The sequence below is a fragment of the Oenanthe melanoleuca genome, chromosome 2, assembly GCF_029582105.1.
Source record: "Oenanthe melanoleuca isolate GR-GAL-2019-014 chromosome 2, OMel1.0, whole genome shotgun sequence".
Taxonomy (NCBI): Eukaryota; Metazoa; Chordata; class Aves; order Passeriformes; family Muscicapidae; genus Oenanthe; species Oenanthe melanoleuca.
In genome coordinates this window covers 106,226,187-106,253,101 of record NC_079335.1, presented here as the reverse complement: position 1 = coordinate 106,253,101, position 26,915 = coordinate 106,226,187, and the positions used below count along the sequence as shown (strand labels likewise).

At 38.0% G+C, this 26,915-nt stretch overlaps 1 protein-coding gene across 1 annotated transcript; it reads right to left on the bottom strand.

Annotated features, from left to right (window-relative positions):
• Positions 1 to 654: 654 nt before the first annotated feature.
• Positions 655 to 26,915, bottom strand: NPHP3 (nephrocystin 3). Its single transcript, XM_056485027.1, has 28 exons — positions 24,811 to 26,915; positions 24,106 to 24,231; positions 22,718 to 22,868; positions 21,803 to 21,955; positions 20,332 to 20,465; positions 19,920 to 20,080; positions 18,284 to 18,431; positions 17,664 to 17,738; positions 16,977 to 17,153; positions 15,495 to 15,598; positions 14,704 to 14,818; positions 13,550 to 13,693; positions 12,910 to 13,007; positions 12,325 to 12,427; positions 11,620 to 11,702; positions 10,469 to 10,607; positions 9,484 to 9,648; positions 8,910 to 9,007; positions 7,950 to 8,072; positions 7,428 to 7,617; positions 7,043 to 7,284; positions 6,551 to 6,626; positions 5,276 to 5,403; positions 3,387 to 3,627; positions 2,235 to 2,360; positions 1,797 to 1,912; positions 1,390 to 1,615; positions 655 to 1,350 (listed from the first exon to the last, which is right to left on the bottom strand). The coding sequence occupies exons 1-27, from the start codon at positions 25,159 to 25,161 to the stop codon at positions 1,435 to 1,437; spliced, it is 3,948 nt and encodes a 1,315-aa protein (XP_056341002.1). The 5' UTR covers positions 25,162 to 26,915; the 3' UTR covers positions 655 to 1,350; positions 1,390 to 1,434.

The following is a 26,915-nucleotide window of genomic DNA, read 5'->3' as shown; positions in this document are numbered from 1 at the left end:
ATTTTTGTTTGGGGTTTTTTGTGTATTTGTCTGGTTTTCCTTTTGCTGCTCTTCTTAGCTGGTGACAATCCTGAAAAGCACTTTCCAAATTTCAAAATTTTCATGGTGGCTGAAATAGAGGGGTAAACCCTTGCTTACAATATAACAAGAGGAAAATATCCAGAGAGCTATTACAAAGTGTCAACTCTTACTGCACTATCATAACCCCTTCAAGAACTATTTTTCATTTTTTGTTTTCAACTGAACCTTAATCTTAAAAATCAAATTTGGGTTATATATTTGTGCTGTCAGTTTTATATACCTTTTCTTTTGCCAAGTTACTGCATTACCAAAATACTAAATTCCTCCTAATCAGTACAAGGGCTGAAATTAGTAATATTTAATTCTACCATAAAAGAGAAAAAGTACTGTGGAAGACAAGTACTTCTTTGAAGTGAAGGCCATTTGCATTTCTGAAACCTGATCAAGTTAATCTTAACATCAGTTACCTCAGAAATATTATAGTAGAGTTTCAATTTTCCACTTACATTCCCTTTTTTATAGAAAGTCTTTTTAGTATTTATTTAAATTGATGTATGCATTTTGGACTGAGTGAGAATAGAACTCAGACTGAGTCTTTCAATGACTCAGGTATTAAGAAATACAACAGGCATGTAGATTTGTTTAAAATTTCTTTATCTGATGGCAAACTATTTTGCATTGCTAGGTTTTCCCAACTAATACAAGCATTCTTGTATTTTAAGGGATTCAGTAAGATTAAACAGTGAAAGTATTGCTAAAGGTTTAAGAACAGGCCATAATCTTCATTCTGATTGCCCACTGAAAGTATTTTTATTGAAAGAGTGGAACCTAACAACAGCTTTAACTGAAGATGATGATATATTTAGATACCTTAGCTTCCCAAGGAAACCAATTGATTTTGCTCAAGTCCCTTGAATGAAAATTTGCCTAAGGCTAAAGTAACCCTGCAGGTAAAACTTCAGGTTAAATAGTATTTTCAAAAATTTTTCAAAATTACCATTTCTTCAGAAACAACTTTAAAGGGTTATAAAAAGGCAGGAAGGATTGATGATACAAAAATACACAAATCCTCTAAGCCATGCTATTACAACACAGAAATAAGTACTGTCCCTTGGAGTTTATACAAGTGGTTCAGCTTAATCTTTTATAGTCCTGGCACTTATGCTTAGAGGCATCAAGTCCATGCATTTGGCATTAGCTACAACTTGAGCTAGTAACTAATGTGTGTACCCATATAGAATGAAAAAAAACTCACTTTGTACCGTACAGTCTGCAAAGTTAAGGCAGAATTCATGAAGACAGGTGTCAGTCCCAAAACAGTACATAATCCTTGGAAATATGGATTTGTCTTAGTAATTTTCTGTCTACTTGAAAATATCAATGGAGACTGCCTTTTCTTGGAGCAGGTTTGCATCACCTTTGTCCTTGTTCCAGCAAAGTGTATGGTGATAATGCACTTTTTAAGCTGAATGTGTCTCCACTTGATGAGTGTCGAGAAGTTGCTTTTCCACCTATCAACAAAGTCTCTGCTTCTTTTATTTCCATAGCTCTCTTGTAAAGTTCAGCTGCCTTCTCAAAGTCTCCCCTTTCATAGCTTTGGAAAAAAGTAAAACAAAGTTGAAAGAAGAAAATAAAACAGGTCTTTAAATTAATTTAAATTGAATGCTATCAACTTAGTGTACTTAAAACTCCCTACTTTCCTAAAAGTACACAAGCCCAGATGTTTTGTTTCATGCAGTAATTTGCATTTATAGGGTTGAAGCATATAATCTTACCTTAGCACAGCCAAGTTTTTCAGTGTTTCCCCCACGCGAGGATGCATGTGGCCAAAGCTGTCTTCATAAATCTTCAGTGCGCGTTCATAGAGAGGCAAAGCTTCAATCTGCTTTTTCTTTGGGTAGCAGAAAGTTTCTTTGTTACAGATGTGTATTTCTTTGATACAGGTGTGTATTACATTGGATTTTTTTTTGCCAACATAGTATCAATGCATCCTAGATGCAATCTGGTACCTACCAGTCACAGCAATTATCTTTTCCCTGCATACATTTTCCTTGCCAAATATGCTTTCAATATTTAAAATGGAACCCAAGAATCTGCAAGTACTATAAGGAATTTACCTTTTAAATATGGTCAAGTTTCTTTCATTTCATTTAGATACAAACCACAAAAAAGCCTAAGACAAGAAAAATAAACATTAGGCATGACAAACTTACCATCTGACAGTAAAGGACAGCCAGGTTTACCAGAGCAGTTGCTACACTCGGGTGTTTTGGGCCAAATGACTTCTGTCGAATTTCAACTGCTAGCTCATACAGAGGAACAGCCTTGTCCAGCTTTCCCTAGAAATAACAGGGAAAAATATCCAGTGCTCTTGAACCAAGATGGTAACAGTAAAAGGTATTTTAAACAAAAGCTTAGAGAAGATCTAACTGTTTCTAGAAAAGTGGTTAACCTTGGATAATTAATACGTATTTTCTGCACAGATTGTTTATAATGAATATTTATTAGAACCTAATTTTCCAAAATACTGGGCATATTCTACTCCCAACTAATGTGTTTCTCAGCTAAGTCTATTTCTTCCCTTCCTTTTTACCCACAAGTGTCTCATTGAGAATGATGTAAAAATAATTTTCAGTTGTACTTTTATTGAAATAGTTTTCTCTGGTGACTTTTAATTTGTGCTCCTTCAAACAAGCAAAGAAGTTTTTGATGCAAATATTGAGTGGTTTTGCAGCTTCTAGCAGCATGAAAATAAGAAGCTAAAGTGAGCAGAATATATGTGACCCAAAACCATTTAATGCACACAATAGCAGGTAATAATTATTTAGCAAAAACATGAGCAAATTTGATCCAAGAGATTTTCATCAACATCTTTTTTCTCTTTGAAGAACAGTAAAATGTGAAAATATAAAATACATAGAATTCTTATAATCCACTGAACTTGATCTTGGTTCAACAGTTGGAAAGAGTGTATCATTATTTCACTAATTATAGCAAATAGTTAGAACATCTATAAACAAATATATTCATAACAAATTTTGAGATTATAAAATTGAGAAGTTTCATTCATACTTCTCCAGTATTAATGGCTGGAGAAGCTAATTTTACTCCTCACAGTGCATTTTGCACAGAAGTAATGCTCATCTTTCACTGACTCAACGTAAGCTGAAGGTGGCTCAGCCAGACAGTTTATTTGTGAACTGCTATCTCCCTCATAATTCTAAAAGTTGTCCTTAAATTGACTGTGAAGTTCAAGGTCATTGTGTAAACAGAGCTATTCCTACCCCCTAAAACATTTTTTCCATTAAGACAAAGACATTACAGGTAATTTAGGTGCTCAGAAGGGGTAACAGGTGTGTGCTCACCATCTTTTTGTACAGCACTGCCAGGTGTTTCACAGTGTAAGCCAAGGAGGGGTGATCTGGAGCCAAGGCTCTCCTCCTGATGTCCAAAGCTTTCTCATAGAGCTCCTCAGCCTTGTCATAGTGCTTCTTCTCATTGTACAGGGCTGCCAGGTTGTTCAGAGACTGCGCACAGTCCGGGTGCTCGGATCCCAGGACTCGCTCCCGCATTTCCAAGGAGCGCTTCAGGAAGAGCTCTGCTGTCCTACACAACATACTTGCTCGTCAGTATTTTAAAGCTAGTAACATCTGTACAGGCTGAAGTGCCTGTTTGAAACAACAAAGTCAGCCTTGGAAATCCATAGTAGAATCTGTTTGGAACTGACAAAGTGGAAAAGACTCTGTAATGTCACCCCTGAAGCAAAGGGCACGTTTTATCCCACTGCAGTAGGATTACATTGGAATTACACAGGAATACATGTATTCCATTACAGCTTTACAGCAGCTCCTCTAACAAAACTACAGGTGATCCCTCCATAGGACTGACTGCATCCCTTATTACTAGGCACCTCCTCATCCTGACATCCACACAAACTGTGATGCTGTTCTCAAGAGGTCAGCTTAGTAAAATGGAAAAATCCATTTGTAGGAAAAATCCACTTTTAGGAAAAAAACATTAGAGAAAACAAAGGCCATTTATACACAGAACTGTACATTCAATTCTGGAGCTCTTAGACAAGTGTCAAAAGATGTTCACTCTATGCAAGAAGGATGATGTGATAAACTATTCATTAAGTGACATACCCTTCTGGCAATGATTTAGTTTTAATTACATGAAGTCTTGGACTTGTGATTCAGAGCAGGGATATCCATGTTTAAATGTTCCTTAAACCTTCACTAGAACCAAGTTTATAGCTTTTCTCACCGATGAAATAGTGGAGATGTAGCTACTCTTGAAGTAGGTTGCGTTTAACAGGAACTACATATGAATGTTAAACAATCTTGTATGAGATTAGACAAAATATTGTTCCTCTATAATCAGTCACTTCACGAGGGTAACTGATGAAAACCCCACATGTGCAACTGTTAAAAATTAATTCCTTCACTGCAAAGATTGTGATTCTATATGCAGATCCTAAATAATATATACTTTTGTAATTATCCAAAGCTACAAGTGCCTTAAACATCAGGTACAGGAAGAACTGGAAGTAAAAATATTTCCAGAACCCACTCTCTGCTTTTTTGCTGGGCACTTTTTCTTCTCCTCTGAAAATACTCAGTTCAGAAGAGTGGGTTTTAGGTGACTTTACAATTCCCTCACAACACACAGTTTAGATTCCTCTGTCAGCTAAAGAAGTTGATGTGAAGAGTGTTGAAACACAATCAGAACTATCTCGCACATTTTATTCCCCTTCTTCAACACCCCTGCTTATCTCTGTCTGCTTTTAGAACACCTTTGGGCTGTTCTGGCCCTTTCTGGCTTTAAACAGGACATCAGAGTAAAACCTGAAGGATTATAAGAACAATGAATATTTAAGCCATGACCTTGTCGTAGAAAAACAACAATCTCACTGTTCAAAGATGAGCACTGGAAAGGAGAGAGTCACAAAATAGTGAAGCTGAGTAGAGGAGACACAAATTTGAGAGAACTGGTATTTGCAACAAAGGCTAACTGTGGAACATCAATTCTGAATGCAGGAAGTGCACTGGCTTGGTGAACACCCACATATCAATAGCACCAAATAGAAAATCGAAGTGAATTTCACAGTGAACAAAACCCAGTAGAATGAATAAAGGACAGTACTACAACAAGCACTTGATCATGTGTCTGCATTAAATGCTAGATGTCCATGCACTGCCTCCAGTCAGACATCTGAGAACACTTAGTAGATGTCACAACCAGTACAACTCACTCAAGATTATTCTGCAGGTAGTAGAGGACTCCCAGCTCGTTGAGGGTTCGAGCATTATCTGGTGTATCCTTGCCCAACGTGAGCTCTTCCAGCTGCAGGGCTCTTTGACGCAGGAGAGCAAAGCCACGCTACAGTGGAGAGAAGGAGATGTAAGCCAGTTACCACTACTTTTAAAGTTTAACACTAAAGACAGAAAAACCAAAAGGCTTAGTTTGGTGCCAAAGTAGCAGAATAATCCTTCTTAAGTTCTATTTTTGAGCTATGTGGCAAGTGTTTACTTACAATCTATCAACAAATTGCACAGAAAAAGTGAAATTTTGGTGAGAACATCCAGGCAATACAAGTTACTGTGCTGTCACACTGTATCAGACATGCTAATTTGCTTCAACTTCACAGTTCAAATAACCAGTTCAGATCAAATTCTTAGGTTTATAAACTCAAAACTTAAAATCAATATAGTCTCCAATCCCAAACACCACATCAAATGCACATAAAATATTACTCAAGGTTTCACATCAATCTTTTTAAAATGAGCAGATAAGTTAATGCTTACAAACAAAATAAATCAAAGTAAAATGTGCAGCTATTTTTACACACTCTGCCTATTTTTGATCTTTGCAGTCTTGATAAAAATATTTTTGCAGAACTCATTACAGAAATAGACCAAATCTTCATGAACCAAATTCATTCTTACCTTATCACTGTGGAACTAGCAACATGTTTGTTGGCTTTTTACTACTTTTATTGTAGCTACAACTTGAGCTCTGGAGTTATTAGCTAGGCTCTTACAGTACAGGCATTACATGATAAACCCTTAGCTCAAAAGTGCTAAAGGAAACCCTGTAGCTGAAAAACAACACAGAAGAAGAAAGCAGGGGAAAAAACTCTGTATGTCACCTAATATTTTTACTGGGATTTTCCATTGCAGTAAGCACTGTATTCACTAGTAGGATAAATGCCTCAGCTATTCTGGAGAACACGTTTTTCCACTGCCACTTTGACACACAGTCGTATCAGCTGTAATTCCACACCTCTGAAACATATATATCCAGTTCTTTCTTTTCCACTTCTCTCAACTGCATTCCAGTTGTACCGATACATCTCCACTTCCAGCAGAGTTGAAAGGGCAGTTACCAAAGCTGCTGCTGAGGTACTTTACTACCTATGCCCACAATTACCAAAAGCCCTGGAGATGTCAGCTCTGCAGACACAAATTATTACCTGTTTAGCACAGCTGCAACATGCCCTCTTTTTAAATATCAAGCATTTCCTTACCAGACTGCCTTTCTGCCTTGCTGCTTTTTGGCGTATTTTGAAGGACTTTTTCCTCAGTTGCTCAGCTTGTTCATATCTGAAAGTAGTTATTTGTAGTGTGAGAAGATTGTCAAATGTAGCATCAGTGAGTATGCTGAAAAGATTCTAAGTTACCTAAGTGTACAGATTTGAAAATTTAAGATTCTTGAGAATAATCCCATCTTTTTCAAATACAAAATTCACAGAATTATTAGGGACAGACAATGTTTCTCCATTATTTCTACAAGTTTTTTGTTAAACTAAGCACAAAAGTTGGCCCGTCCTATGTGACCTGCTACAAGAATAGAGAGGGGATGTTCATGGTTGCATATGAACATATGAAACTCAAAAAAAAGAACCAAAGAAAAGCTCTGGCTTCAAGAAGAAAACTTCTGCTGCGTTTTTGTTTTGTTTTTTTTTTTTTTTTTGTACTACCTTCACATAAAATAAAACCAGCATTGTAATTAAGCTTACTTGCTCTGCTTTTGGTACAAGGTTGCAAGTGCATCAAGTTCACGGGCCACCCGAGGGTGTTCTGCTCCATAGGCGTTTTCAGAGATTTCCAGTGCCTGTTTATACAGCTGTTCAGCATTCCCAAACTTCTTCCACTGAACATACACTCCTGCCAGCTGGTGGAGTGACTGTGCCACCCTTGGGTGGTCTGGATCCAGCGCAGTCTCTCGAATCTCCAGAGAGCGCTGCAGAGGAGCTACAGCCTGTAAGAGCCAAGTCTAGAGCAGTGAGGGCAGCAGACAGCATCCTCTATGCTGCAATAACTTAACTACTGCCAGAGAAAGCACACACTGAGCTCTGCTTCCCTTGCCTTTTTGCTGTTACAACAATCTCTAAATGTACTTACCTGACTGAGAAGACCTAGGTCCTTAAGAAACCGTCCCAGGGTCTCATAAAGATCAGCCAGGCAGATCATACTTTCCTCTCCCTCACTGCTTTTTTCATATTCTTTCAGAGAGTCAAAATACTCAGCTGCCATAGAGCTCTTATCTTTCCCAACCAGCTGCCAGTAACTCAGCAATTCTGCAAAATGTCCCCTGTTTTAACAAGGAAAAGAATCTTATCTCTGATACCCCTCTATTCAGACTGATGCTAGCTTAGGAATAAAGACCTACATGCACAAATTGTTCTTATGCTACAGCATGTACAGAAACAATCCATGGAGACCAACACTATTCAATAGCAATATTTATTCCTTTACCACCCCCAGGGTGTAAGAATAGAAAAAATACATTATTTATATGGAAACAGCACTTAGCACTTCAGCCTCTACTATATAACTATTTGAATCTGTCAATTTTTTTATTTATATTGACAAAAAATTACTATGAAATATTTATAATGGCCAAAGCAGTTGCTACCTTTGTACCTTTTGTAAAGGTTTTGGGACACAAAGAGATTCAAAAGACACTTGTGCAGCTTTTGCTTATCACCCTGCTGTTGGAAGAGCCAGGGAAGTTCATCTGCACTTCTCCAAGTCACTCGGTCTTGACTGTTGAAAGAAAAAAAATCAAAATTAAAACTCTGACAGGCCTAGCATCTTGTCAATTTGATGTGAAAAGCATGCAAGCATATAATTTCCATACCTGAATGTCTGAACAAACACATTACTGTAAGACTATGTACTCCATTTTCTTATATGTTCATTTTAATTTCACCTCAGAAGGCACTGGACCCCCCAGACACTCCACAGGAAGCTGCTTCTCCATCCCATACGGGCCAATCTGTGCCTGCCAGAAGGACTGCAGCCCTGCAGCAGCCCACTGTCCTTTTGTGCCTCCTTTGTCTGGCATACTGTGGCCCTCTTGGCTTCCTGCTACCCAAAAGTGGATGCTTGGAGAAGCAATAAACAGCAGCCCACTGCTGGGACACAGTAACACAGGATGTAAATGCGAATCAGTTTTCAAGCTGGATATGAACTTGCAGATGTTCAGCTGTCCTACTGGACCTCCTCTTATCTATGTGCCAATTGCTTGCTGAACACAAGTGGTTTTCCAAGCAAACTCAAATTTCCTAGCATTTACTGGGAGTTAAAAATCCATGGGAGGGTTGGAGACCAAAAAATAACTGATATGGTATAAATTCATGCCCTACATTTCCCCATGATCACTTTATCATATGTCCATTCTGCCCATTCTACTTCACATATCTTATTCTTTTCCGAGATTAAAAAGCAACATGTCAATAAATAAACTTCTAAACTGACAATTTTGCATAGTTATTTTGCCATAATAATTTACTAAACTCAAAGAATGTATACGAAGAAAACAAAAATACCTATGAGGCATGAAATCTGCAATTTAGCACTTCTTGAAGAATTCTGACCTACCTTAACTGCATGGTGAAATATTCCACTAGTTTTTGTCTATAGGCAGAAATAACATTTTCACCAGCTTCCATATACTCTAGTTTTACCATCTCCCAAGCCTGAAAGAGAGTATAATTAAAAGAAAGAGAAAGCATTTAATTTAAGTGCTGATGATACACAGGGTGATGAAACACATCTCATGCTGTAGAATTGAAAATCTTTCAAAGACAAAAGCACTAAAAACAAACTGTCTTATATTAGACCACAGGTTTGGTTATTCAGGCAATATTCCCTTCTCTTTCAATTCTTGGTTTTTTTTTGGGAAGCCAATGTTTCTTAGGATACATGGAGTTAACACTTAATAGATTTGAAATTTATGAAGGCTTCAAAGGCCAGATTTTCAGCAATACTGGTGTATCCCAGCTCTGGTAGCTTTCAAGGTGTTTCTAAATCAGACCAGATGTTAAGGAGAACGGATGAGCAAACATCAACATTTCAAGGCCTACCTAGTTAACAACAGAATTTATCTAAAAACCAGGGGTTGGAGTTAGGAGTTGGAGTTTCACTTGCACTTGCTAAGAATTACAAACTTTACCTGGAGGTGCTGGAACTTCAGCAAACCACAGCCATATGTCAGCAGACACATTTTGTGCAGGCTGTGAAGGAGTGAGGCCAGCACTGCAGAAGTCAGCTCAGGATAAAGCTCCATCAGCTCTGACTCACTCACCCCATTGTGGCTGACACCAATGACACACAGTATCTTGCATAAAGTAAAAAACAACATTTCACACAGTTAGCAATATTTCCTGGAGAGCTTAGTTACACTGAAATCTCAAGAGAAATACTGTTTATCACTGTGACAACTTTATAGCCAAAGGAAAGCACCCTGCCTATACAAGCCCTTTCCCTCTTCTCAAAGAAGAGACCTCAGTGTTAATGGTTTAATATTCTAATAGATAAAGCACCAAATGGGACACTCTGAGAGAAACAAATGGCTCCTTAGACATTCCCCTAAGAGAGGAAACTCTCTTGGAGAGAATAACTCCATCATCATGAGGCACTTTCATCTAAGTAAAATATGCTGCGGGTCTTTATGATGCCAGAACCAAAGAAGCAGCAAGTAGGAGTATTGTATCCTAATTTAAAAAAATGTTTTGCACAAGAAGGAAATTCTGAAAAGGTAGAAAGAGGAGTCAGAAATGTAATAAGCAATGCCTGTATTTACAAGACACCATGTTTTGATTGCATTTACTATGCTCAATGTAGTTAATCACTAGATCATGATAGTGATCTGCAAGGAAGTGCTAATTCTGTATCACATCATAGTGAAAAAGCCCTGCTTTATTCTGTGAGACAACAGCTCAGTTGATACTTAACACAAAGCAGTCATACACTCTATAGTTATGCAACAGATGTAATTACATCAATTAAATTGTCCCTTCTATACTAACAGTACACAATAATATCTGAATCATACATATGAACTAATATAAATTTGTATTTACTTCTAAGTTAAGAAAAACCCTTTACAGGAAAGAGTATTCATTACCTGTAGACATAGTGATGCATTCCCTGCTTACCTCTCTCAAAAGACCTCTCTCTTTATCACTCTGCAATGATTCCTGAATTGATCTCAGAACAAGCCTGTACAGTGACACTGTGTCTTGACACTGGCAACACTGATGAAGAATCTCATCAACATTTCCTGTATTTCCAACACTGAGCAGGACAAAAAGGGTAAGATTTAGCATATTAAATCTGGCTGAGTAAGACTGATTTGAAACTACAGAAGAGCTCTATCTCAAATATTCTCTGGACTCTTACTGGGTTCAAAAGGTGCACAGCACCTGCTGAGATTTAAACAAAGAGGTGAGTTCTTCCAAGACAATTTCTGTCATATTGTCTGATTTTTCTAACTAGCTCCAACAGTTTTATTAAAAACCCTACGCTGCAGTGTTTTTTTCTCCAGTAGGAGTACAAGTAAGAACATCAGGATGGATAAAGATAATACCACATGCTGCTATTTCATTTAATGAATTTTCAAGGCATGTTTTCAGGAACAATTAAGTCTTCTAGAACATAAAATGTGAACAAAAATAATGAAATCAGTCACCCAGAGTAAATTACCAATTAGTGTATCATCTTCTGGGAGTCTCTTAGCTAAAAATGCATCTTTCTCAACAAGATGAAGTCTAGGTTAATAAGAAGCCAATGCACTTATTAGGTATTCTCTTGCACAACAGGGAAGATTAATTTTCTCCACAGCAGGAATTACAAGGCTAAGGACCATATGCAGGATGTTAAACTAGACAGTTATTGAACTTCCCTGTAGCTTTAAAAATCTATGGGGCAAACACTCTGGTACATCAGTAAATACAACACACCTGAATTTAACTGTTTAACAACACAATAACCAACATTCTCCAAATACCTTTATCAACCACTGAAGGAACTGATACACCCATAAAGAAGAACAAATTAAAATAAAATATAAATAGAATATCTTAAAACAAATAGATACAACTATCTGGATTCACTTGGTATCAAACTGGTGACTGTACACTCTCTGATTTCTGTTCCTATTGCATTCAGAGTAAGTGAAGGGTTAAACTTCGGCATCGTGTTTTCTTAACAAGATTCATTCTGTGTTAAATGAAAGTATTTCAAAAGGCTAACCTACTTGAGGTCTTCTAATCTAGTGAAGACCATAGTAATTTCCAAAACAACTTACCAAGCAATGGTTTTGCCCAAGAGAGTGACATACAAAGCATTGCAAGTTGTGGCGGAACGACAATGTCTCTCCAGCTTTTTCTCCTACAACATTTTAAATAAAATCTGTGAACTGAGATTAAACTAACCATACAAATAAAACGTTCACTGTTTGATAAGAAAACAGAAGTTCTAGATATTCTTCTATCTGTAATATCTGAAGACTATAACATGGTAAGTAGTGCACAAAATACTGCACACATTTCCAGCTAAAGGAGCATATGAGTGAAAATTCCCATTTGAATTTAAGATGAAGAGCTAGGATCTAACATTATATCTCAACATGAAGGTTATCTTACATAATCAGTCTAAAGGGAAAAGGTGAAATACAGTTTTTCCCACTCTGTTAATCATTGTTACAGTATTATGCAACAATAATTAATCAAAACATAATTAAACCTCCTGGTATTCTAAAATAGAATAACACACTTACAGCAGTATGTGCAACTGAACAGTTTTTCTGTTAAAAATTTATGTTGTTCCATCTGTGTTTCAGTGCTATGAGCCATGGGGTAAAAATACTCAAACTTCATGCTATCTTTAGCAATTGTATTTAGTTAGCTAAATATAATTCTTTATTTTGGCAACTGGGCTTATTTCATCTTTCCATGTTTTCATTAAAAGTTATACTAGAGTAAGTATTTTAGAAAAACTGCAACAGACATACCTGCTCTTTAGTCAACTTAACATTTGCAGAGTTACATTCTGCACTAATGAGAGATTTAACATCTTTGGAATTCAGTGGATCAAGATGAAGAGTGGGCCATAACCTTTGGAAAGAGAGAACAAAGTCATATTTGAACCTTATTAAATAGCACACAAAAGGAAAAAAAAAGACGTCAGAGTTCCAGGGCTTTTTCAAGATTTACATCAAAGCAGTAATTGAAGCTGTTCCCTGCTACTATTAAATTTTAGTCATTTGAAGTAAAATTTCCACTTTTAGCCTTATCCTGAATCTACATCATGGTACTGCAGTTCTTGATGTGCATCTGACTGCATTTAATTTTGTCTTTCTATGGTCAGTCATGTGGATAGATCCATCACAGTAAAACAAGCATCTGGTTTTCTGACAGCTAAAATCTGTCATTGCAGCTACAATAGAGAAGCTTTCATTTTCCTCATAGGTTGCAAAATCTTATCCTATTAAATCTCCACTTCTTGATAAATCTGTCTGCTCTTCAGTGAGTAACTGCAATTTAAAATAATAATTCTAAGCCAGGTTACTTTGACACATCACAGAAATATAACATACCTCCACGCCTGCGGACATGTTTCTACATTCACGGATACAATCACTCTCACGTTCACTGGCAGAGGATCTATCAACCACTTCATATGGTTCTCAGCTTGCTTAAAAACAAATTTTAATTCCTTAACACAGAGGTTGTTCAAAACAATGCCAGAAGTTGCTATGTTTCATTAACTGTGCAACCCAATGGAAGGTGTCTTAAATTCTCCAGTATCCTTTAAAATCTTTCATGATCTGGTCCTCTAGACAGTACTAAATGACCCATTTATATGTATCAGCACAACTGTACACTAAATGAAGCAGATAGAATACTATTCTTGAAATGTTCACATTATAAAAACCAGTCTATTTACAGGCTAAGTAAGTCAGCTCATAGCCTTGAATCTTTGGATAAGTACTGTAATCAGACTGCTCAAAAATTAAGGTGTAAAGATAAAATTTAGTAGGAAAAAAAACCAAAACAACCCCAAAAAATTTTATCTACATAAATAACTCAACCACACTTTTTACAAAACTATTATCTATATGTTCTCTTCAGAGCAAAGCAAATACTTCTATTTTTGTTACACGGCTATGGCTGAACCTATTAAAATAGTCAAGATTTCTCTTAGACTGAGAAATGGTAAAGATTTTGAAAACATACCTGTATTTGGTCAATGGAGTCAATAATTATAATAATGCTGCCTTGATGGCGTGCAGAAAGTTTTTCCAGCCAACGGGGAAACTCTTCCAGAAGTTTAGCTGGATCGAAAGTCAGAGGTGATACTAACCAAGAGTGTTGTATAAGCTGCAGAATTATAAATATGTACAAGAAATTCTACATTAAAAATCAACTGGGATAGTTGAAAGAAATCCTATAGACACAAAAGGGGAAAAAAACCACCCCTTCCCACTACCTCACCATCCCCCCAAAAAAACCTCCAAGTGATTTGGGGACAATTTTTCTAGTCAAATTCACACAGAGTTCTTTCCTTCTAGTATATGCAGAACAAAGAATATTTCTTGAAGTCAGCATGTAAATTCTAAAGAGATAACCTTTACACAACAGACAAGAAATATGGAGACTTAAAGGACTTGAAGTTTCACAGACTAAACACCTAAGACAGATGACAAAATTGCAAGGATAGGACAACTGAATTCATTTTTCTACAGTTTTTAGTACTGTAAGGCCCTTAGTGCCACTCTGTGATGGAAAAAGCAAGTTCAGACCCCAGGAGAAAAATGATCCTTCTTATTCCCTATGTATTGAGTGCCCAATTAAAAATAAATTAATACAGGAGAGAGTCTAGTCTAGGAACGAGATGGTGCCCAGTGGCCAATACAGCCTCAGGTTTCTAAGCACATGGACACAAGAGGTACCACCTGCCTCTTTCATTGGCCAGATGGCAGGAAATTTTGGAAGGAGTTTATACGGTTTTATAAGTCATCAATATAGGTCACTGGAAACATAACTGCTAATGCTAATCTATTACAAACATCCCAGAAATGCTATTTGAGCTGCATTAAGTGTATAGGATCAGATTCCCCTCAGCCTATAATGCCTTACATTTCATAAACTCACAGAAGAGTTTGGACTGGAAGGAGCTCAAAGGCCACCTGGTCAAACTCTCTCCATTGAGCAGCAACATCTTCAATCAGACCTGCCCAGAGCCCTGACCAACATAAACCTGATATTTTTCTACCATATTTGCATTACTTTTCACTGATGCTGAAAAATTTATAGAAAATGTTATTTTTGCACACACACATAGACACACAAAGAAAGATGCAATGCAGAGCATGTAATACTGGCATTACCTTTAGAGTAAGGCGCTTAATTATCAGTGCAGATTCTGAACTAGTAGACATGGGCCTCCCAACAAAGTGGTAAAGAATTAGAGTGTTTGGTGAATGCTTCTGCTGTAACTGAATCCTAATGAAAGAAGAGAAGCAAAAAAAAAAACTCAACAGACTGTAATTTTGCAAATAGATCTTAAAAAGCATTAGTTTTGCCAAAGGAGATAGAGTATCTTAGCTAGATGTGTTCCATGCTTATCTTACAAAACAGGATAGACATTTCCTGAGCTATAACTGAACTTTTAATGGCAGATTCCATTTTTGCTCTCACCATTACTGATAGCAATTAGCAAGTACCCTTCCTGCTACTGAATAATCACGTGCCATTAAGCTTGTAAAAAGCAATGACACCATGAATTTATAACAGCAAATTTTGTCATAGCATACAGGTGACCATAAAATTCTACAGTCTATGATAAATTATGAGGATTCTTTCTTCATTTCATACTCTTCTTGTGTATCAGGTAGAAAAGCAACACTACTGAGCTATCAAAACCGCATTGTAATGCTGTGCAAAGACAGATATGTAAGTGATGCCTCATCATAAGGTGTTGCAGCTGGAGTAAGGGAACTGTTAAAGGCAGATGAAATTAGCTACTCAAATATCACAAATCTTTCCAGGATGGTTCAATAACTTCAGTGCTTTGTACATCCCTCATTTCACCTCTTATTACTGATACAATATTTGAAATGCAATGGAAACTTTTTTCTTAAATTTCATTCATATATTAAAAAAAAAGAACTTAAACTACCATTTTGACAGAAGGAGAGATTTCCCAGAGCCTGGTCCTCCTGATACTAGCAATGGTGGAATTGGTGCTGGCGCTGCTACTAGGTCATTCAGACGTTCAAAATACTATAAAAAAAAGCAATAATTATAAATATTCCAGTGTTTAAGGAAGAAATACAGTGCCCGGTATTGTAAACCATTTAGATTCAAAATGCACTACTGATTTATTACAGCAAAGGAGTAACTACTGAAATGCAATACAATACAAGTGTAAATAGATGTTGCAAGGAAACACTTAAATCACAGAATTTACTATCTCTTTTTTAGAAAGTGTAAAATTAATTAACACATTTTTCGAAACTCTATTTAGAATGGAATCTTCAGTGCTAATAAACTGAATTAGTGTTATTATAGTAAATCAGCTGCATTCTTTGTTTGTTCAGGCTTCCTTTCCCCCTCTTTCCCCCAAACTACTCCACTGTACTGGATATGGCTGCCAGGAAAGGTTGGCATCTGCCATGAATAACTATTTTGAGCACACAAAATCATACAATGGAAGGCTTTCTTTCAGCATATGAATGTCCAAAAATGTTTCAGCAAATGACAAAATAAACCAAAGCAAAACGCTCCTCACCTGCTTGGGAGAAATATTTTGTCTTCAAAAGAAGAGGTGCATTTAGATATACATTGGTATTTTTTCTTTAATATTCCATTATTCTATTGCTCTAAAATGTAGTAGAGATGGTACAATCCTCCAAACCATTACCAATATAGGAGTGGAGAAGTAAAAGAATATATTGTGCTAGTGAAATAAGGGTACTAAGAATTTAAATATAGAAACTGCATGCTTATGTTACATTGGCCAAATGAACTATTGCACCACATTCTATAATGACTTTACTGTTTACCTTTCTACATTCATTATATCTTCCCACCATATAACTGTTCTTAATACTCACAACTTGAAATGTTCTAAAAAAATTGTTTCCAGTAATGAGTAAGTACTGAGCTATTCAGCAGCTTTCCACTATAAAGTTTCCTTTGTTCGTCTTTTACAGCTGCCTGATGAGATGAAGTCTTTTCATTATCTATCTCCTAAAGACCTAACTCCAGGTGTCAAGAAAGAAATTGGATTTCCTTGGTGAAAAATAAAAGAGAAATTAAAAAAATAGAAGAAAAGACAGATTCTCAGAGTGTCTTCTATTGATGACCAACGTCTAAGAGGACGCTCTGCTTCTGGCATACTGTTATAGTGCTTTTCTCCAGTGCAGGCACAACAACTATTTCTTCATCAATGTCATTCAACAACACACCAACTGGCATCTCTCCCAGAAAAGAAATATGCCATCTACAGCAGACATATGGCTTCTTCCAGCATAAGGAATGATAGCCTTAGGGATGTTCTCAGACACAGCTTCTTCTGTTGAAGTGCATCTTGCCCAACAAGGGACGGATGTGAGTGATGACTTTCTCTTCATCTATATACCTTTTATAATGTACTCACTTTCTCAAATCCCAGCTCACATGTTGAATTAGAGGCATGCTGAAAAGCTTCCATCTGTTCTTGCTCATCGTGCGCATCCCACAATACATCACCAAAAACTTCTTCAGGAGCAGTGGAGTCTTCCTTATTACCCAAATCCTTGCCTTCTAGGTCTGTCATTTCACACCCCAATATATCCTAAATCAAAGGAAATTACATGGAGAAAACTGCAACTACAGTGCAAGCACATTTGCTGTTAGTCTCAATATGAGTATGGCTCTACTAACACCAATATGCTCATTTCCTTGTAGGATAGCAGAGAGCATAAATAAATAAGCAATTAAATGAAAATAAGTTAACACTGAATGCACACATCTCAAGACTGATATTAAATATATCATAGTGGAAACAATTCATCACAAGATTAAGGAGAGGACATATCTATGATATTGATAAAGAGAAATTAAAAGCTAATTTAGGTCCATAAACAGAACCCTTTCCTGTAGTCCTGTGCTTCTGTCCATAAAAGTGCTGCTCAGTTTGGGGTTTTATTTTCCACTTGCACATCTCCTTGCTTGCCAGATATTAATGATAAAACAGAGAGATACTTTGAATCACATCTAAGTACCACATAGTAATCACACTGACATCATTTAAGATCATAAATCAGCATAGACATAAAAAGCTAAAATGCATCACGTACTTTACCTGTTTAATTATTTTTTCCACACAATTATAGATTTCATATGCTCCTTCCTCCACACCTCCAACATGGTCAATCATCTGAAAAGGTAAATGGCATAGCATGACACAACTCTGAACCCAACTGAGAACACTATTTAAGACTTCCAACAAAAACATTCTGGAACATATTTAAATTCCATTCTGTTGCCTTCCTTAGGTAAGATTCACTTTGCCTAAGAACTTTAAAAGCTGGGCATCTAGTGGCAGCTGTTCTCAACCACTGTCTCTGTAGAGGAAAATGAATCATAACTGATCGATTTTTAGGCAGCTGGAATCTCTCTAGAGGTACGTTCCATACCCCTTCAGTGGCTGCAGGGGGACCTCAGATAAACAACTTTGCCATTTAAATGCCTAAACACAACTAAGAAATTCTAACCTTATAGCATAGCCCTTTTTTTTCAGTGAAAATGCAATGGATATTTTTTCTCCCCTGCTAATGAAAATTTCATAACATTCATGAATTTCAGCTTCATCAATCTGCTCATAGAATGAGCAGCCAGAGCAATGAGTGCAATTAATTTTTTTTCTAAAATCTGGGACTATTAGCATGCAGAGTTGCTTATAGCAATTTTTAAATGCCATACCTTTGCTTTGTTCATGCAAGAAATTTGCTCAATTAACTGCTGCACTGCGACTGAACTGACTCTGCCATCCTCCCTTCTGTGATAAATTAACCGGGGCTTTTCTTCTGGATTTCTCAAGAAGGCTTCTTCACAGTCCTCCAACAAACAACTAGATTGGAAATCAGCATTCTTGTGCTATATTACACTGCTGTAGTAAACAGTTCAATCAACACAAGCTCCAAAGATGGGTTTCAATGCAAAATCTAACTCAAAAGTCATATCTATTTATAGCAAAAAGCAATCAAATACTTCAACAGAGAATTTGAGAAAAAATCTGAAGCAAAAAAAAGCTAAGAGAGAGATTTATGCTACTTGTACCAAAACCAGTAAACCCATTTATTAATTTTTTTGATTTGCAAATTTAAAGCTGCTCTTCCCATCATACCAATATGCAGAATGAAAGGTAATTGCCTTGCATAGAAAGAATATGGTTTCACATACAATTAATAAGCATCACATATATGCTTTGCTATCAGTTATCTGAAGATTCTGTTCTATCTCTGATCTTTTTAGGAAGATACTTAGTATTAGTTTAGTATTTATTAGATATTACATATTAGTATTTAGTGTAAGATATTAGTATTTAGTTAAGTATTTGTCAGATGTCAGATGTCTTGGGGGACAGTCTTTCAATTTATAGTATTCAAAAAGGAGAATCTGACCTCCAAATTCAAAAGCACTTTGCATATTTATATATGTGAATGATATCCATGGGTATCTATTCTCATTCCACAGAAGGAACTATACTGCTTGGGGATGCTGACAATAGCAGAGAGGATTGCTCAGATATTACCATCTTTACACAAGCACTACAGTTTTCATCGGAGTTTTTCTAAGAGAAATTCTCTATATTAATACTTTTGATGTTTCTTTTCCCTGCATATTTTGTTCTTACACATTTGTGCTCCACATACATAAAACTGAGTTATTTGGCAACAGCATATAACGCACAACAGTAACATTCCTAACACAATTCAAAAAGTATCCCTCCTTTGCTGTATTTTTTCAGTGAATCATGCTTCTTCTTCTATAAAGTTAAGAAATTACTCACTGAACAAACAGACCACATTCCATCACTATTTGTCACATGAAATATCATGACTTCAGTAAATCAAAGCTGTCAAAAGCTAGCATAAGGTAAGACACAGGAGGGCCATGAAATCAGTCTGAAAGACAGCCAAAACCAGGAACTAATATGTGATAGAATAAACCCCAAATACTACAGACAGCTGTAAGAGTAGATAAGCAAATGAAAAACACTGATGACATTCACATCAGCCATCCTGAATTCCTAAGACACAGTGACATGCACAAAACAGAACTGCTCTTGGAAAGCAAAACATTTCTGTATGTTATTAAAACATCACTCAAGCTGTATCTTAAGAGAATTTGTAGCTACAAGAAAAAGAAAATAGTACAAAGCTGATACATTCTTTTAAGTGTCTGCACTAACAAACCTAAAGTTTGAAGGAGTATCACTTTGAAGTTACTAGCTTAGGAAATATACTGAGCAAAACATCCCATACATTTTAATAAGCTATGCACTCTGCATAAATTACCAGTTGCCATTTGTTTCACCACCCTGGAAAATACTCACCTTGGCAAAGTTAAATGCAGGAGCAAAATGACTAATGAACTTTTTTCAATTTCCCATTTTCTTACATCCTTAAGAGGCCTTTCATTTTCTGTTGAAAAATTAACAACTTGAAAGAAGTACCCCATTGTTTCACAGATTCTCTGAAGTTTTGGAGAGTAGTTCTGAAAGCAAATGTGAGCAACAGTGCTTTACTATTAAAGATGTACAGCACTAAGGATATACCAAATAAATCTCAGTTTCTTTTCTCTAAGCAGTTTGTTCCCCTGAAGCCCTTGACAATACTTCCACTAATTTCACTGAAATCAGACTACAGCAACTAAAACTTTCAAGAAGTATTAAACAAATTTCTGAACCAGCATCACATTGGAAATAAGACAGCATATAAGTGAGCATAGGTTTGAGAGGTACTCACTCTAATGAAGATGGTCACATCTGGCTGAGTCTCATCAGTACTGATAATGTAACATCTTACTGTGTTACTCCACAGAGAGTGGGAAAACAGAGGAGTAACCTGCAATAAACTGGCAACAGCAGCATCCCAGTCATCTGCCAATGGAAAAAAACTCCAAAATGAAGTCTTAGAGATCTTCATATATCATTACACTGCATAACAGATAAGTCATCACTTCTTAACATCTTGAATACTAAATTTTATTTAAAATAGTATCAGTGTATTTTACTCAATTACTTAAATTTTATGAATTTTGAGAACTCATACCATTTGACAATGTTATACAATTTGATAATGTGGCAAAATAAAAATGTTAAATATATTTTATATTATCATCATAATGATATTTCCTTCAAAAAGGATTGATGAAATATTTCCATGAAATCAAGCTGATAATCGTAAAATAACAATATGCAGGAGCAATAAATTCATGCATAACCACTTTTTTTTTTCTTGAGATCTACATGTATTTCAATTAGACGATGTGAATAAATGACAGCAAAACACTGCAGGACCTTCCCCTTCTGGAGAAAAAAATCTATTGCTTTCTGTAGCATTGGATGTTTATTCCCTACAGAAGCAATGATTTTTAGAACTTTCTTAGACTCTTCGTTTTGTGGCTGGTCATTCTTTCAAGATAGGAATAGGTTCTCTTCTCAGGACCTCACAGTTTGATGGAAGGCTTAGTGCATGAAGCTGGAGCCGTCACAGGAAAGACCCACCCCTTCCACTTTGCAGCCACAGACTTCTGAATCAGATGGAGCCTGAAGGATTGAACTAAAAAGGGAGAAACTGCCAGCAAAATCAACTATATGCAGGAGAGATTCCAGATCCAGGACAACCAGAGCCAGTGAAGGAAACCAGAGTATCAGAAGCCAATTTCTAAGAAGCCACTTGGGAAGCAAAGTTCAAAAGCAGTAATTATTGACAAGAAAAAAATGAAGCCCTGATTTATACAACAACACTACATCCTGGTCCTACAATCAGATTTCCATAAGTGACCCCCTAGGCAGAGTCAAAACCCATGCAAAATCAATGAATAAAACAGGGGTATAGTTTATTCTAATACAAATGTTATGTTCATATTCAGGAATTAAAGAATCTAAATACAAATGGAAACAAAGAACATCAGTAGATATTGAAAGAAGGAGCCACTATCTTCCATTGTCAATATAAGGAACAGACTCACAACAAAGCACTGGTAACTGCTGTTTGCTAAAATCACTGCTGCACATATCATAGTCATCACATATATTAAATATAACTCAGCTACATTTCCTTTTATTTTTACAAAGAATTCCAAATTATCCTTTAGTTAAATTACTCAAGAGTGGACAGAAAAGGATCTAGGAAGAAACAGAGTTACTTAACCATAGTTGGAAAAATTCCATAGACACCTACAACCCCAGCAAAATGAATTATCCTTTCTTACCTCTGTTTATATTTGCAAATGGTCCCTCAACATCTATGGAGCTGTGAGCAAATTCAGGCCCTCTGAAAGACTGCTGAAGTTGCATCATACTACCCATGGATGGCTCACTTCCCAACACTCCTCCATTCCAGTATTCAGACTGTGCTCCAGCAGCTAAGAATTGGAAAACAAACAAAAAACCACCTCTTCATTATCACTACACAAGGTAAATTATCAGTCCTAGATACTCCAGGTGAAACCTACAGCCACATGCCACTGACCATAATTTTTACTCCTTCAGCAGATTTCCTCACACCTTTGTGTGCTGTGGTTCTAAATGGTTGCTTCTCCCAAGTTAATGAGAATCCATGACACCAAAGGCTAAGGGTATTTGCTAATACTTGCTATAACATAGATTGCTCCTTTGCATGTTATTAAATTCCTCATACAGCATATACAAGCCTTTGTATCTACTTCTTCTTTGTTAAAGATCTAATTCTGTTGTTCTGGAACACACAGCAGCTGACACTGGCATATGTCATCACCCAAAGTGTCTATCTAAGACTCCCTCTAGTTTCAGGTGTGATTTTTGGATACGCTGGAGCATCACCTCTCAGATCTATAATAAAACAACTCAGAAAAGACTAGAAAACTCAGACCAGTTCACAGAACAATTTTTAAAACTGTTCAAGTAACTGTGTCTAGACAGTACTCTGTCTTCATTTATTCATCTGTAACACCAGAAATGTGAGGTTCCCAAAATCTAAACCAAGTTTGCAAGGTTTGTTGCTTTTACCCTTCAAACTACTTTGAGTTGCTTTTCATCTGGATTAATTAAACTGTTTTTTCAAAACAACATAAATATCTGTCTTCTGCTTTACTATTTGGAGACCTCAGTCATGTTCCAACATAAAATGCTGGGGATGAAATTCTCACCTGTAACATCTGTACAATTATCATCAGAATCAGACTCTTCAGGATCAAACACTTGGATTCCCTGGGCCTGGAGTCTCTGGAGTTTTGCTTCTAGCTCTCGTTTGGCTCTCAGTAAATCCTGAATCTCATTTTCTTTAGTTTCTCTAAAAATCTATCCGCAGGAAGGGAAAAGAAAATCTTTCAAAATTCAGTATCTATTCCTGAGCTCATATTATCTACTTGCAATTGGAAAAGTAAGTTTCTAGCATTCATTTACCAGACAAGTGAAAATGTGAACCTGAAGCCATCATGAATCAGAAATGAGCAGGAAACCATAGTTTAAAATTACCTATTTTAAAATTTCTACCATTATAAACCTTAGCATACCATTCTGAAAAAAAAGCTTGCATTAGTATTTTCATTAAAAATGCAAAAACAACTTTTTTTTACTTTTTAAGCTTTATTGTCTTCTAAAATCGCTACATGTAAAAATTTTTCAAAGGTTCCCTTTTATTCTTCCATGGGTTTAGTTACAATTACATATAATCTTGTATTTATGTTTTATTGCTGCAAAAATTTAACTTTCTTATGACGGAAATTGATCTAGCATCTCCAGCTGTCCTGTTTTTTACTTATTACCATCATGTGGGAAGGAAAACACAAATCTAGTTTTAAATTCAAAGAAAGGAAGTTGTTTCAAGTCTCATTTTATTAAATAAGGTTAGAACCAATTCTCTTTTCTTATATCTGCCAAACATGAACTACATATAGCTACAGACAATTAAAATTAAGGACATGAAGAATCTTCAAAATAGTGAAAAACTAGGACCTACTGCCCTGTTTTGGGTGGCAAAAGTATCATCTGCAGCAAAGGAAAAGCAGAAACATCTGCCTGGCCTTTCAAGTCATCCCTCCAGAGAGTGCAAATTGTCTCTAACTATGATATTTTTGAAGTCAAAAGAGATGAACCAATACACACTTTTTAAAAAAAGGTAAGATAAAGGTGTTACACCTTACAACACAATATATAAAATTTATTCAGAAATAATCAAACTCTGTGTTTATACATTCCTTCAGCATGTGCCAATTTGCAGCTCATGTTTTCTTGTCACTCTGAAATACTCCTGTGTTCAAATTCAATGCAGGAATTTAGTTTACGATGTATCACTTCATGTTGTCCTTTTATTATTTATAAAGTTATTTCAGATTTTTTTTCCTCTTAGTCTTACAGAGAAGTTCTGGTAAGATTATATTAATGTAAATAGGCAGCTACAGCTATGACACTCTAAGGTGACTTTAAGGAGAGGCCCTCATGAAAGCTACTGGAGAAGGGTTCATTTGGGGAACGTGAACAAGTTGCATCCATCTTTTTTGGTCATTTTCCCAGGAATAGAAAAGTCAAACCATACCTTGAATTGTCTTTTAACCTTGTCTCGATCATGTTCAAAAGTAGCAGCTCTCTCCATGGCTTGGTATTTAGCTTCCAATGCACTTTCTTTCTCTCTAAGTATTTTCTGGTATGTTTTCTGAAGTGCCTGAAAACATTTAACTTTTTTCAGAGTTTTATTGGCAATAAGAGGTTTTAGATTACTTTTCAGGTCTGACTACAGTATTATCTCAGCACCCTACATCCCTCCTTACTGTAGGGCAGGCAGAATCAGAGAATATTCTGAGTTGAAAGGGAACCACAAGGACCAACTCCTGGTCCCGCACAGGACACTCCAAGAGTCACACCATGTGCCCGACAGCACTGTCGAAACACTTACTGAACTCTGTCAGGCTTGGTGCTGTGACCACTTCCCTGGGGAGCCTGTTCTAGTGCCCAAGACCCTCTGGGTGAGGAACCTTTTCCAAATATCCCGCCTAAGCCTCCCCTGGCACATCTTCAGGCCGTTCCCTGTCACTGGTCGCCACAGCCCAGGGTGCGGTCCCCATCCCCAGACGTGCACTTTGACGGCATCCCCACGGCTCAGCAGGAGAGCACCATTCCCCCAGCACCTTGCCTTCCCTTCCTCGCACCCGTGACCTTCCTGCCACAGCTTTCCCCAGGAAGCGGGACGAGTCCCTGGCAGCCTCAGCTCCGCTGCCCAGTGCCCTCACTCCGTGGGCGCTACCTGCAGCTCGGCGCGCAGCCGCTTGTTCTCCCTGTCCAGCTTCGCCTCCTTCTTCACCATGGAGGCCACCTCGTTGTTCTTGCTGACGCGGAAGATCTCGTACTCCTTCCTCAGGCGCTCGTACTCGGCCACGCACTCCAGCTCCTGCACCGAGGCCGTGGATTTGAAGCTGGCCCCGATGAGGCCGCCGGGCCGGGAGCCGCCGACGCGCCGCAGGGACCCGCGCAGCAGCCGCGCCTTGGGCTTCACCTCCACCGGGATCTCGCAGGCCTCGCCGCCGCCGCCGTACGTGTCCTCGATCACCTCCCCGACCGCGCCCGCCGGGCTCACCAGCGACGACGCCGTGCCCATGGCCCCGGCGAGGCTCTAACCCCGAGCCCAGGGCCCGGCGCCCCTGGCGGGACCTGGCGGCGGGGCCGTGCCCGGCGCGGAGCCCTCCCGGCGGCGGCTGCGGGCCATGGCGCGCTCTTCGCGGCCGCCGGACGGGGAAGGCAGAGCGGGAGGAAGCTGCCTGAGGGCCGCCTCTCCCCCTCCCTCTCTCCGCCGCTCCCGCCCCGTCCCGTCCCGCGGCTCCCGGCTCGGGAACCCGCTGGAGCAGCTCGGGAGGGGGGAGCCAGCCGCCCCACAGGCTGGGGAAAGGCGGAGGGGAGAGCTGGAGGGGCTGAGGGAGGGATTCTGCTGCTCCCAGCTAAAAGTTTTAAGGGTTTGCCGCTAAATACGGGTTAATGTGAAGTCACGGCAAACTTTCCCGTTCCCGCTGCCACCATCTCAGCCTGACCGGGGATGCTTCAGCAAAAAGAAAAACGTACCCGTTTTCTCCTCACCGCATCTTTTTGTCCTCAAGTGTCAATTTCTACTCTGTCACCTGCCTCGGACCCTTCAGGTTGTGCCGCGTCCCGGGCTGATCTATACGATTATATCTCACTATTCTCCTTGGCCAAACGGGGCAATGCAGGTTGTGCTTCAAGCTTTGGTGTTAAGGGGGAATTACCCCTCACCGCGCGGAATCTGCGACCTCTGAGAGCAGCAGGCTCTCCCCGAGGAACAAGAACTGGGAAGAGCTGGTAGTGGCACCACCAAGAAGTGGGTGCTGGGCAGTGGTGCCGTGTCGTGCCCGACCGAGGTCAATGCTTGCACTCCGTGTGCCTCACATGAAATTTGTGAACTCCCCGTTCGAAGATCTTCCCTGTGAAGAATGAGGAAGCCGTGGATTATCAGCTCCGTAAATTATCCTGATGACATTTCCTCCTCTGTCTTTTAAAAAACCCTGTTTGGTTCCTTCACCTGTCATAGAGAATTCAGTGTAACAGATCCCCATGGCTGAGGAGAACATCCATTTATTCCCAAATCTCAGAATCTGCCCTACCTTTGGCATGAATGACAAAAATGTCACTACTTCAAAACAGATTTTGCCTCATATGTGTGCCAGGTTTGTTAGCCATGACTAAGGGAGCCATTTCCTCTTAACAATGAGGAAAAAAAAATAATCTTAGAAATGTCTTTCCAATGAGACATTCCTGAGTTTCAAAATCTACTGGAGGGGGAAATTACTTTTGTGTACAGTGGTAGAAATGGAACAAAAGATGTTGCTTTATTTCCCTGAGTAGAAACTTTGGGTTTGGAGAATATGTGCTTCCCTCCTCTCCCCACAAATTTTACCCCATTATTTTCCTGAGGAAAAGACAATTCCTTGTCTGAATATAATTTACTGATAAATCACATTGGTAATCTATTACACTTAAACCCTTCACTGAAAAAGACAGATCCAGAATATATGATAAGTGAGGGAAGAGGAAAGCTGCTGCTATGTTTTCCCTACTATTGACATTAACACAACTTGCACAGTATTAGGTGATTCAGCAAATAAGTCTGTATTTCTGTAAGAAAGCAAGGCTCATGCTTTCATTTGTGTGTTGATATCAGGCAATTTCTCCACTTCACTGCTGTCTGAGCTCTGGGAACAATTAAAAATACATTCATGCTGGTACTTGAACTGAATTTTCATATTCTGAGTTTCTGAATATCAAAATCTTTAAGCCTGGAATAAAAAGTGTAGTATTTTAAGAGCTCTTGGTTTCCTGCTAATAATCCACTTGACATTAACA

Coding starts and splice junctions, on each gene's coding strand:
- NPHP3 (XM_056485027.1), bottom strand. CDS start 25,161: ATGGGCACGGCGTCGTCGCTGGTGAGCCCGGCGGGCGCGGTCGGGGAG. Junction 14,819..15,494: donor TCTCTCCTTCTGTCAAAATG/GTAGTTTAAGTT, acceptor TTCTTTCATTAG/GATTCAGTTACAGCAGAAGC. Junction 1,616..1,796: donor AAAAACTTGGCTGTGCTAAG/GTAAGATTATAT, acceptor TTTTTTCCAAAG/CTATGAAAGGGGAGACTTTG.